A 12,874-nucleotide genomic window follows, 5' to 3' on the forward strand; every position below is an offset into this window, starting at 1 on the left:
TCCTTAGACAAAACAATAGTCCATGCAATGGCGGGACTCAGATTCTCCAAGGCCAAGGAAACTCGAGACACAAAAGTCAGCAGGAAAGGTCAGGGCCACAGTGTTTTGGGATCAGGAAGGTGTTGTAATGACTATCTTCCAAGGGCCAAACAGTTAATGCAGAATACTACTGTAACTTGCTGTGCCGATTAAAGGAGTCATTTAAAGAAAAAAGGAGAGGGAAGCTGCGGAAAGGAGTTCTCTTTTTGTAAGAATGCACCTACACACAAGGCTGGCAAAACGATGGATGATTTGACACAGTTGGGGTTTCAGTGCATAGACCATCCACCTCTGTCACCAGATCTTGCTAAATAGTCAGATGGAGCAAGATCTGGTGACGGAGGTGGATGGTCTATGCACTGAAACCCCAACTGTGTCAAATCATCCATCGTTTTGCCAGCCTTGTGTGTAGGTGCATTCTTACAAAAAGAGAACTCCTTTCCGCAGCTTCCCTCTCCTTTTTTCTTTAAATGACTCCTTTAATCGGCACAGCAAGTTACAGTAGTATTCTGCATTAACTGTTTGGCCCTTGGAAGATAGTCATTACAACACCTTCCTGATCCCAAAAGTTTTAAAGGGTGACAATTTTCAAGTGATTCGAAGGTGCCTGCAGCAATATTTCAGTGACCAGACATCAGAGTATTTTGGGGATGGGTTAGAGAAAGTTCAGACACGATGTGCCAAGTGTGATGGACCTAGGAGTGGATATGTGGAATAACTTGTAAGTGAAATTCCCCTCTTGGTTGGGCTGAGAACTTTTCAGCATACCTGTAAGCACTATCAAGTGTGAAATCAGGAAAGAATCAACAAGTATCAGTGAAGAGCAGCTAGTCACTCAGTGTCTGCCCTGTAACACTTCTATTTCTTTTATTTATAGAACCATATAAGCCACTCTCTTCTGTACAAATAATATTCAAGACTATTAATTTAAAAAAGAGCAATTACATCAACTCAGTACTAAAATTTGAAGCCAAGTCACTGATGGAAAAAATCTTCAAAGCCATTAAAACTTATATGACCTTCTTAAAAAGTCTACAAATTAAACAATCTACTAATTTGCACTAATATTTAATGTACATTATTTAATGCAGGTTCCATTACTGTCAATGGAGTCTATTTAGCATACTTACTATCAACATTGGTATAGCATGCAATAATGCATATTGGTAAATCTAGCCCCAAGTTCACTATCAACCTCATATGAAAGACTATTCCACAATATTGAGGAGAAAATAGAAAAAGTTTTAATCCTCCAGATAACTTTCTTAATAGCAACCACCATTGAGGCCATTAACAGATACCTCTGACAAGAAGGTGGGAGTCTTGTTGGTAGAGTCCCATTAAATCTTATAAGGTATATGGGCTGGTAAGTACCCCTTCAAACACTGGGAATCAATGCAAACAAGATATTCCTTCTTTTTTGACCCACTAGTAATTATACAACAGTGTTCTGGATAACGTCATCTTCTCATAAATTTGCTGGAAATCCAATATACAGGGCATTATAATATCCCAGATCATCAATCACAAGAGTCTGCATTACGAAACAAAGTGCAGACAGTTCTAATGGTTTTAGTTGTTTCACCAAGAAAATATAAGCCCACTGCACCACTATTGAAATTTGTGGCACAAATTCCTTCTAATCAAAATCTCATCCCCAAATTCCAAAGTATTTAAAGGGTACAATTATGCTCTCTTACACAGTGACTTAGAAGAAACTAACATATCGGAAGAGACTCACTGTAACATTTCTATCTTGAAGTACTCCTCCCTCCCTCTCACCCCCCCCCCCCCAGTCCTTCTCTCTTGAGGTTAAGTTTAATCTTCCATCCTAGGTTTATCCATGACATTAACCCATGGTGAGAAAAGAGCATGCAGTCTTCAAGTAGTTTTTGTTTCTGAAACAGCATAAGATCTTGCCTCTCTTTTAGAGATAAAACCTCCAAGGCCTAGAATGCACTAGAGTAGTGGGTCCAGAAACATATATCATCTAAACCAGTGGTTCCCAAACTTGTCCTGGGGGACCCCCAGCCAGTCAGGTTTTCAAGATATCCCTAATGAATATGCATGAGAGAGATTTGCATATAATGGAAGTGACAGGTATGCAAATCTCTCTCATGCATATTCATTAGGGATATCTTGAAAACCTGACTGGCTCGGGGTCTTCCAGGACAGGTTTGGGAACCACTGATCTAAACAATTCTTACTCAGAAGCATCCCCCCCCAACCTTCCAGCACAATGGCAATGAAAACATATTGAGCATACCATATGCTTTCTGAGACATGAGGCTGCCCAGACGCATTGCTACCCTTGGATTCTAGCAATGCCATACTTCCACCCTAGTGCAAAGCACCAGACTGCTCCAAGCCTCATTCAGAGGATTTATTCCCATTTAAGCTTGTTCCTTACCCCTCCACTCTGTGTTGCACAGCCTCTGCCAACCCAGCACTGTCAGGTGTAGTCTCCACGCCTTGCTGTGAAGTTTCTCCACTGGTCGTATCTGCTCCAGCCTGCTCTATATGGCCAGCTCCGGAGCACTCCCCAACTCCTTCCTCCAGGGTTCCTGAGGCCAAGCTGCTGGTATCCATGGGGGAACCCTCCAGCTGACTGCTAACAGCTGTTAGTGCATCAGAGTCCTCTGCTCGCTCTGGGGAAAGGGAGGCTGCCAGACAGAGAGGGAAAGATTAGGCCCTTAACCTTGCTAATCTTCTTTCTTGTGAATAGAAATGGTAGTTTTGACCATTAAACCTCCATTAGTTGCAGGAGTTGTAGAGACCCCACTGTTTGTTATCGTGCTTCACCTCCCATCACTCTGAGATGAGTTCAACCCCTAGTCAGTACCAAAGCTTCTAGCAAGACCGAGTGCAAACATAAGAGAGATTCAGGGAAACTCCCCAAAACTACTAAGCCTGTTCTGCTCTAAATGCAAACATTAACTAACAATGCTGATTAATCACAACTAAACAAAACAAACAAGGCCATCTGCAATAATAGTTCAATTGCTCTTATGAGTGAATTCTTCTTCATTCCTGACCCTATTGGGCAGGCAATAGAAACAAAACATCCGACTAAGCAGGCATGTCTGAAACAGAAAGCAGGCTAGTATAAATCTGACAGAGCGGGCACCAAGTCTTCCATTCCTGTTTACAGGAAAGAAGATTATCTTGTGCAACAGGACTGGTAGTCTTCACAATCGGGACATATCAGAACAGTTCCCAGTTCCTAGGGTGGGACAGATGAGACTGCTGTCAGTACTGAGGATTCAAAAGTGGTGTCCAGCCCGGCTGCCACATCCACCTTACAAAATTTAGTGAACGTGTGGAGATTGGACCAAGTGGTCACCCTGCAAATCTCTGCAGATAAAACTGCTCTAGAATCTGACCAAGATGACGTGACACTACAAGTTGAGTGCACCTTCACTGCCACTGGAGACTACTTTCCATTTCCAATATAGGAAAAAGATATGATCATCTTGATCCACCATGATGTGGTCGCTTTAGATGCTTGTCTCCCCCTCCCCCCGACATGCCACATTCGTATGCACGAAAAGGTGATCAAACAGCCAGATCTCGTTGGTTACCTCCAAGTAGCAAATCAAAATTCTTCGCACATCCAGAACGTTCAACACATTATCTACTTACTTCACTCTTGTAGGTGTGAAGGCTGTGAATCACACCTCCTAGGTCACATGAAAATTGGACATGACCTTCGATGGAAAGAAGGGACCATTTGAATTGAAATGCTAACCTCTGAGATGCAAAGGAAGGGTTCCCTGCAGGATGGAGCCTGCAGCTTTGACACCCTTTTCACTGATGTCACGCCACTAAGAAAACTGTCTTAAATGTCAGATCTATCATGGATGCCTCTGCCAAAGGCTCAAACAGGGCCATCGCAAGGACCTACAGGAACAGATTAAGGTTCGCCGGAAAAGGCTGTACAGTGTCACTCACACCAGTTCCTGAAACACTTCCTGGCTTTTGCATAGGCCACTAATGTGGACTGCTTTTTAGATCTCAGGAGTGTGTCAATAACTTCAGATGAAAAGCCTTTATGCCCTAAGACTTCACACTCACGAGCCATGCCATAAGACCAAAGTGCTCTGTAGGAGCTGGACCACGTGCTTTACTGCTGTCGCTCCCTCATCCAGGTTTATGCTGAAGAGAAACTGTCCTTGAAAGTGGAGTTTGCTCAGGGCTGCCTGATCCAGAGCATTCTGTGGGCAGAGATGGAGTGAGTTGAGACCTTGCTCAGGACCCTGAAAAGGTCACAAAGAGCATCCGCAGCATAATCAACCCCCTCCAAGACAAACTGGGAGTTAGCATTGCTGTCTGGATCCAGAGCCTGGCTTAGCTGAGAGTGGCATGCCCAGACAATATAAGAAACCGCTGCAGCCACTTTCAGTCCCAGCGCTGCAGCCTTGAATTGTCTTTTGAGAACAATGTCCATTCTATGGTCCTGTGCGTCCTTAAAGACTATACCGCCTTCACTAGGGAATAAAGTTCACTTCATTACCTGTGCCACCAGCGAATCCACTTTAGATGTAGCAAACCACTGCTGGAACTCAGCATCCATCAGACAGAGCTTATCCATGGACTTAGCTACCACTAAGGGCCCTTTGGGCATACTCCAGTGATCTGTTAACATCTTAGTTATCTAGACGCAAAGGAAAACAGGCATTCTGTTCTTTGGTGCTGCTCATGAGCAAGCACTGAGCTGTGGAGGCTTGACGCAGTTCCAACTTTAGTTCCTAGAGCACCTCCACAATCAAACATTTCAAGCATAAGGGTTTGAATTTGCACCCTCAGATCTTCTCTGAGATCCAAGGCTGCACCTGATCATGGACAGCCCCTCCCAGCTGGGATTGCTGTACCTCCCACAGCTAAGGACCCTGAATGAGAAATTAAAGGCACCGACTCTGAACCTTCATCCTCTGAGTCTACCAGAACTTGGGTCCCTGTGAAATCTGCATGGCTCCTTGGAGAGAAATCTGCGCCTTTCACTAAAAATCCTGGCACTACTTCCATCAAGGCCCCATCAGGGTTAAGACGGCTGTTGATACCTAGTAAGGCTTCATCAATATGTGTATGAATTAGGGAGCAAACCACTGCCTAGATCCTAGGTTGCCCAAAATGTCCTGGCAGGCTCTCCCATGCTGGCTCCTGATGTTTGTCCACTGGCACGTGGTTGTGCTTCACCGAGGACGCAGAGTCTGTTTTCTCCATCTCCTGCCGGAATTTCTGGCCCATAAAATGCTCCAACTGATCACCTACACCATCTGAAGCCCAAAGATCCCGCCCCCACCCCCATGTGGAACAACCACCCCCTTCAGATAGGCATCCGCCGCAAATCTGACATGAATCCAAAGTATCTCCATCTGAGGAGTCCATTGAGACTGTTTTCTGTCAAACATAAGGCTGCTGGAGGGATTAAAATAAAAATAGGAAAATCCAAGATGACTGTTGCAATAGCGATTCTAGCGCTTAACATGGCCTGTGGAGAAAAAATGCAAGGAAGGGGTGTTGGGAGATGGGTAACCTGATCTGTAGCCTCAGAAACCTTCAAAAATGACTTTTAAGGACTCCCCCACCTAATTTTTCCCATAAGCTGCAATAGCCTTACTCACTGCCATGCTTCTGTGCTGGAGCTGCATAGCGAAACCTCAGATCAGAGGTGAGAGATTTCTGCTTCAGACAAGCCTGGAGTCCAACAGATGGCTTGTTTCTTCAGACTGCCGTCCAGTCCCCGACATGGAACTGGACTCTCAGAACCCCACTGGAGCTGCATAGTGTTGTTTTTAGGGGGGGAGTGAGGAGGAGGAGGAGGATGGAATGCAGTCAGCCCCGATCATGGATAAACTGTCATGGGACCTGCTCAGTCTGCACTCGAGCTCAGTGTGGATAGAACCTGGGGAAAGATTGCTCCAAAGGTTATGCACCCTGAGCTCAGAACTACTGATGCAGACTGGCCACACAGGAATCATGTGAAGCATGTGCCTATGGATTACAAAACCTCTACCTTGAGAGAGTATCTTCTCGCAGATAGAGATGACCCTGGGTGACCAGGATCCTCTTCAGCACCGAAAGCCTCCGACTGGTTAATGAAAATAATAAAAATTAAATTCAAGCAACAAAGAGTAAGACTGAGGGGGTAAGACTGAGGGGGTGGAACTCATCCCAGAGTGATGGGAGGTAGAGCATGAAAACAAACAGTAGGCTCTCTACAACCCTTGCAACTAATGGGGAAGTAACCTGATGGTCAAGACTACCAGTTCTGTTGCACAAGAAAGGAGAGTTAAAGGGGAAGTTGCTTCTAAAAGAACTAACATGCCAGGAGTAGAAATATATCCTATATGCCTTATATTAACTTAACAGACTGACATGTAACATGTCTTTGACCTACATTCTTGCCTGTGATTCAAAGCAGCTACTCCTAGCACAAATGAAAAGAGAAGGGGCTAGGGGAATTCTTACTTATTGTAGGGGCTGGTGATAACTCCATCTGTGTGGCCTCTGCTTCCCCGCTTGGCCTCCCAGAGCCAGAGTCCTCCTGCTCCACTGGCATTAGTAGCTGTCCTGCTACCTCTGCTTCTAAATGCACCTGCAATTCCTGAGGCAGCTCTCCTAGCATAGCTGGAGAAGGCTGGGAGGCATCCAGGCTGATGAGCGATTGGTTAGGGCTGGTTGGGGTGCCCTCAGCAGATGAGGTTGTGGGATAGTTCTCAGGCCTGGTAGTACAGTCCTGGTCTGAGAGAATGAAGAAAATCAAAACATGTTATGCTTGAGAGATAGGTGGACTGCCAAGCCATGCTTTTGACTCATCTTGTCTCAGCCCTAGCAGGAAAGAAGTCTGTCCTCAGTCACTCAGCTTTCAAGATGCCACCATTTAGGCAAAAGTACCTAAGATGCCAGTAGTAAATACCATCTGCAGAGGAAGGCAGTAAGTTGTATAGTTATCTTCAAAATGGGGCAAAATATTCCCTACCCCACAACAATACAACTTACTACCTCACCCCAGCAAAGGTACTTTCCAAGGATGCTGCACCAACTCCACTATCAGGTGACAGGCTAGTTCAAATCCCTGTGCTTCAAGATATGCACTGTGCTCTCGAGTCAGTGGCTCATCAAGTCTGTTTTATCTGAGTTAAGACATCTTAAAATGCAATACAAATGCTAAAACATATTTAAGCAGGCTGCAATTGTTCCTAGTATCATCCAAACTGTTTTTGCCTGTAACTAACTTCAGGACCAACTCTGGTGGTACCCCAAGCAGGACTGTTGATGGCTGCCGCCCAACACACTAGTCTCTGGCAGTAAGGGGCCTTCTTGCAACTTCATTTCTGCCCTTTTTCTTGTCAAGGTAGTAGTGGCAGCCCAAAGGGTAAGGAGCAGCAATGGCAGAAAGCAGCAGCTGTGGGCTATTAAAGTAAGAACTTACCTCATACCAACAGCAGGAAAAATTCTCTCCCAGTTCACACACATTATCTTCTCCACCAGTGCCAGATCTGTTCAGGGTTCTTGGTGGCATCCTTTATTGCACAACATCATGGGAGACTACTCTGCTTGCCTTACTTTATCCATCTACTCCCTCTCTCCTTCTTGTGGTCACAGTTGACAAGTCACACCGTGAGAAAGACAGTAGACTGTATAGTTATCTCCAAGATCGGGTATAACCCTAAAACCATACAATCTACTACCTCACCCCACAGGGGACAAGAAATCCTCTTTCATGCATCCAGAAATGGTAAGCACCTGGAAACTTGAAAATGTAGAATGCTAGGAGAGAAGACTAATCATAATTCATAATGGCGGAATTACCTGCAGGAGCTTGGTCCGAGGGACTGGCTGTAGATTCAGCAACCTATAGAAAGAAAAAGCACTTTTACCTGAGGACAATTTAGAACTTTTGATACCAGAGGAGTTATTCCACAGCAGTATTCCAATGATTCAACTATCCTGGTATGAACATGATTCACAGGGAAGGGAATAAAAAAGAGGTAAAGAGGTGACAGTTAGATTCACCTGTGCACTCTGATCCTTGTTTTCCTCCTTGGCTTTATCAACCACTTTAGCCTCCTCTTCTGCTAGCTGCTTCCTGCGCTTCTCCCTCCTCTCCTCCAACTCCTCATCCCGCAGTGCTTCAAGGTGATTAATAATAGGCACTTTCACTACTAGAGAGAAAAGACAAAAGGGGACCATGAGAAGGCTGACATCTCCCAGGATTTGAGCAATATTAAGCAACAAGGGATAATACAATACATACTAGAATTTTGATTTGATCAATTCCTTTTACATTACTTTTCTGTTCCTTGGACAATCAGATAACCATTCATCTTGAAATAAGTTACGCTATGACAAACTCAGATCGCCCAGAAAATCTTCTTTGAATGTTCACTATTTTAACAGTAAATTATACAAAGGTGGAAAGCTGTTAAGTGTCTGAGCATGCACACATGGTGTAGACTGTGCCTGAGCAGTGATTCACAGGACTTGCCAAATGACTAAATCCTGAATTAGTTTAAGAGTTAATGTTAATACAACATATGACAGGATGATTGGGTATAGTAATGCTTTCTTCCTATATGTTCCAGTGTCTTGCATTCAAACACAATCAGAAAAATTTTTAGTCTCATCCTGTGCAGATTCAACCATCACAGACTAGTATGGCTGCTGGACCTTGTTGAATCCTTATAAGTTCCAACTGGTTTATAAAATTAGAATTGATCAGCCAGATATACCAGTTCTCCCGTATAATTATGAATCGGGGATAAAACTTTAAAATTCAGTCTGGTTTCAACTGGGAGCCAACAAAATGCAAAATACATACAATAGAGCTTTCTCCTCTCCTTCCTACCAAAACCTGTGGATGTATTTTAAATTGTGCATGTAGTAAACCCTTAGTAAACCACAGAATGTGAAGTTGCTTACCTATAATGGGAGTTTATAAAAAAAAAAAAAAAATATATATATATATATATATACTACTCATGAACATCCAACAATTCTGTGTGAGTTACAATATAAAACATACATAGCTCTATAGACATCAGGGACTGTAGCTATTCTCAGAGGTGACATCATCTGATGGAGCCTCCAGTGCCTTAGTAGTTCTTTAGCTCAGATGTCAACCATTTGAGCATGTATAGGGGTTCTCACACTGCCTTGGTTTCCCCTCAATCTGTAACAAGCTGATGTGACATTTATTTTTAGGCGATGGAGAAGTGTGGGGGGGGGGGGGAGGGATGGGGAGTTTGGTTGCATTTCCCTTGTTATCTACATAGGAACTCTGTTATGAGTAATTAACTTTGCTTTCTTTGTTCCCTATCAGGGAAATGCAGGCACACTCAGAGGGAAGTCCCAAGTAGAGGGCCACCTAAAATTTGCTTCTGTTCATAGTCGTCAGAACGGGGGGCCACAGCAGCCATGGCCTCCCCCAAAATTGCCCCTCCTAAAGGTCAGAGGGTATGTGGGCTGACTGTTGCCCCCCGCCGCTGGCACGGACCTTCTCGCCGATATCAGAATGGAAGTCAGGTGAAGGCATGTGGGCCGGCGCCGATGCACACACCTGTCTCTTCCCTTCTTGAATTTGCTGCAGCAGTGGGCGGCAGCGGACCATGGGGGGTAGAATCGGCGGAGGATAGGATAGGCTTCGGCAGCGGACCAGGGGAAAGGAAGAATTGGCAGCGGGTAGGCCAGGCTACGGCACAGGAGGGAGGCAGACTGGCTGGCTTTGGCACGGCAGGGTGACAGGCAGACTGGCTTCGGGGGAAGGGGTGGGACAAAGGCTGGAAGGCAGTGAGGGGGACATAGAAAGGAGGAAGGGAGGAAGAGGCAGAGAAAGACTGGGGGAGGGGGGGGTGTAGGCAGAAGAAAGACAGAGAGAGAGAAAAGCCTGGACCAAAGGGGAAAGACAGGAGGCAGATGCTGGACTATGGGAGGTGCAGACAAAGAGGGAGAGATCCTGCGGAAGAACAGAAATGGAAGATCATAACAGATGAGGGAGAGAGAGGGAGACCTGGAACAAAGGTGGTGGTAGGTACAAAGGAGAACCGACACTGGATCTGGGGAGGGTAAGCAGAGTGAAAAGAGAGAGAGACCTGGACCCAAAGGGGTCGGGCTGGATTGTGAAAGAAATGTTGGATAAGAAAGAAATAAATATTGAATGCACAGTCAGAAGGAAGTGCAACCAGAGACTCATGAAATCACCAGACAACAAAGGTAGGAAAAATGATTTTATTTTCAATTTAGTGATCAAAATGTGTCAGTTTTGAGAATTTATATCTGATGTCTATATTTTGCACTATATTTGTCTATTTTTCTATAGTTGTTACTGAAGTGATATTGCATATTTTAAAGTCATGTGCCTTGACATCTTTGAAAAAACCTCAAATATAAATGATAATTAACATTTTCTCTGTGCGTGGGGCGTGGCTTAGGTGCAAATAAGGTTAGACGTGTGATCGCTGTGCTCCTCTCCTTCCTGCGGTTGTCAGCATAAAATTAAAGGGTATTTTTGAACAATAAACTTTTCAAATGGCATCAACTGGGCAAACAAAGATTGATACTGCTTTTGGAGGGACAGGTGGGGGTAAACGGTTGAAACCAGATCCCCCCCACATCATCAAAGGTCCCCTTACCATCGGAATCCTCATCAGAAGCCTTAGAAGCTGTGATGGCCGAGCTAAATAGTATGAAGATATTGATATCGGATACTAATGCTAAGATAACGAGTGTGAAGGATGAGGTTGCTAATATTACACAGCAACCTGCTGTATGCATGACTCGGATGGACTCTGTGGAGCAAAGGATGACAGGTTTGGAAGAAAAAGTAAACAACTGTGGTGAAGATAATAAAAGAGTTCTGCAATTAAACAAAGAGTTGGAAGATTTAAGTAACTGTTTTAGGAGGAATAATAGTCAGGTATTGGGATTACTGGAGGGGACTGAGGGGTCAGACCTGGTTAAATTTGTTGAAAATTTTATTCCCAAGCTGTTAGCTCTGAATTTCTCAGCTCCATTTGAGGTAGAGCGGGTGCATCGGATCCCGAGGAAAATAACTAATAAGTCGAACAGTCCATGTCCTCTAATTTTCAGAGTATTAAGATTCAATCAGGCATTTGAAATATTACATGCCGCTAAGGAAAAGAAAGTTTTACAATGGCAGGAGAGGAAACTTTCACTAGTCCCGGATTTCGCAAAGCGCACAGCCGACCAAAGAAAACAGATGTTGGCCTTAAGGCCACAGTTAAAACAGCTTGGAGCCAGATACGGGCTTTTTTACCCCTCAGTAATGCGGGTTATTTTAAATAATAAAACAATTCATTTTGAATCTTGTGATGCTTTGAAAGACTGTATTGAGCAACAGCAGCAAGACATGGAATAACTGTTAATTGCTTAGGATTCTATAATGGCCTAACTGTAACTGTGAGTCTATGAACATTCCAAATATACCATCAAATTTAATTTCAACATCAATGACTTTAACCTTACTTGAAGGTACAAAACTGTTTAAGTTAATGGGAGAATATAAATTTTAATGATTCTACTAACCATATGGGTTGTTGCAAGGAGAAGATCCCATGATGCAGTGTAAGGAGAGGTTTCCTGCCCTTTTAGAGTGACAACGAGCAAGTATTCAAGAGGAGGCATTATATATTTTTCTTCACTTCGTAAATATTTAGTGCCCTCTGGTGGATTACATTTATCTTAATTGAAAGCATGAAAGGAGAAAATTATGTGAGATCGAGAGATCAGAAGCGGGGGCAGAGAGAGGAGTATGAGCAGGAGAGAGCGCGAGGGCAGTAGCCACATCGCTGGCCTCAGTTACTACCACTATCCGGGGATTAGCAAACCTCCGTCTGCCCGAAACAACCACCTCTGAAGGGAAACCAACAAGCAGTACCGTAAAAAAGCAGCACTAGTAGCGAGACCAAGACGCAGTAGTAGCTGCAGCCTTTCACCGCAAACAGCAAGCTTGGCTTTGCGGCCACCGGGAGGGAAAAGATCACTGCAATCAAGGTTTTGGAAACAGTAAAATGATTTATTGTACGGAACGGGTATGGTTTCTTCAGCAGGAATGATACCAAGGAAAATGTATTTGTTTTCCAATCTGCTAAAAAGATGAACAACCTGAGGAAGTACCTTAGCAGTGTGGGTGATGGTGAGATTGTGGAGTTGGATGTGGTGGAAGGAGAACAGGATGCAGAGGCAGTCAATATTACAAGACAGCAAGTATGCAGCAGATTGGAACCATTATAGGCACTAGAAAATCAAGACAGATTGGGGTTTCCTGTTCAATGCCTTGATTATTTACACATTGTATCTTCAGGGAAGTGTTAAGTACTGATGATTGTGGTTTGTTTACTTCTTTTAGACATGTGCTTGGAAATCTTTTATGAGGGCTGGTATAGGGAATTCCTTGAGTTGCAGCAGAATCTTTGGTTATGTTCACAGGGAAACTTTGGGTTAATATTTATGGTTTCATAAGTTCAGGCTTCTAATACCATATGGTTAACTTATTTGTAGTGTTAAATTGAAAGGTTGTACGACAGTTTTACTTTGATTGGGAGGCGATGTTTGCAAGGATGCAGTTTGGGAATGAGTGACGGATGATAATTTCTAATATGGTATGAATGGTAGTTTATTAAACAAGGTGAATGTTGATTAATGTAGTAGGAAGATATGGGCATGTTATATGAATGATAAATATTTAGTTTTATTAATTATTTGATATTGTGTATTGAGCTGCTGTATTGATCCTTTTAGCATGTCATTTTTTTTAAGATAGCGGGACCTGCTAAGTGGGGTTGTCTTGGAAATGGGCCCTAAGTAAGGGGGG

At 43.8% G+C, this 12,874-nt stretch overlaps 1 protein-coding gene across 7 annotated transcripts in view; it reads right to left on the reverse strand.

Annotated features, from left to right (window-relative positions):
* The window catches only part of HUWE1 (HECT, UBA and WWE domain containing E3 ubiquitin protein ligase 1), a 779,197-nt gene that overhangs the window by 223,469 nt on the left and 542,854 nt on the right, over positions 1–12,874 (reverse strand). For all 7 annotated transcript variants that reach the window (XM_033921870.1, XM_033921880.1, XM_033921834.1 and 4 more), the window contains 4 exons: positions 8,059–8,207; positions 7,855–7,897; positions 6,511–6,783; positions 2,450–2,702 (listed from right to left, as the gene is read on the reverse strand). In XM_033921870.1, the coding sequence (XP_033777761.1) occupies positions 2,450–2,702; positions 6,511–6,783; positions 7,855–7,897; positions 8,059–8,207 (718 nt within the window). The remainder of the gene's footprint in view (positions 1–2,449; positions 2,703–6,510; positions 6,784–7,854; positions 7,898–8,058; positions 8,208–12,874) is intronic.

The sequence above is a fragment of the Geotrypetes seraphini genome, chromosome 1, assembly GCF_902459505.1.
Source record: "Geotrypetes seraphini chromosome 1, aGeoSer1.1, whole genome shotgun sequence".
Taxonomy (NCBI): domain Eukaryota; kingdom Metazoa; phylum Chordata; class Amphibia; order Gymnophiona; family Dermophiidae; genus Geotrypetes; species Geotrypetes seraphini.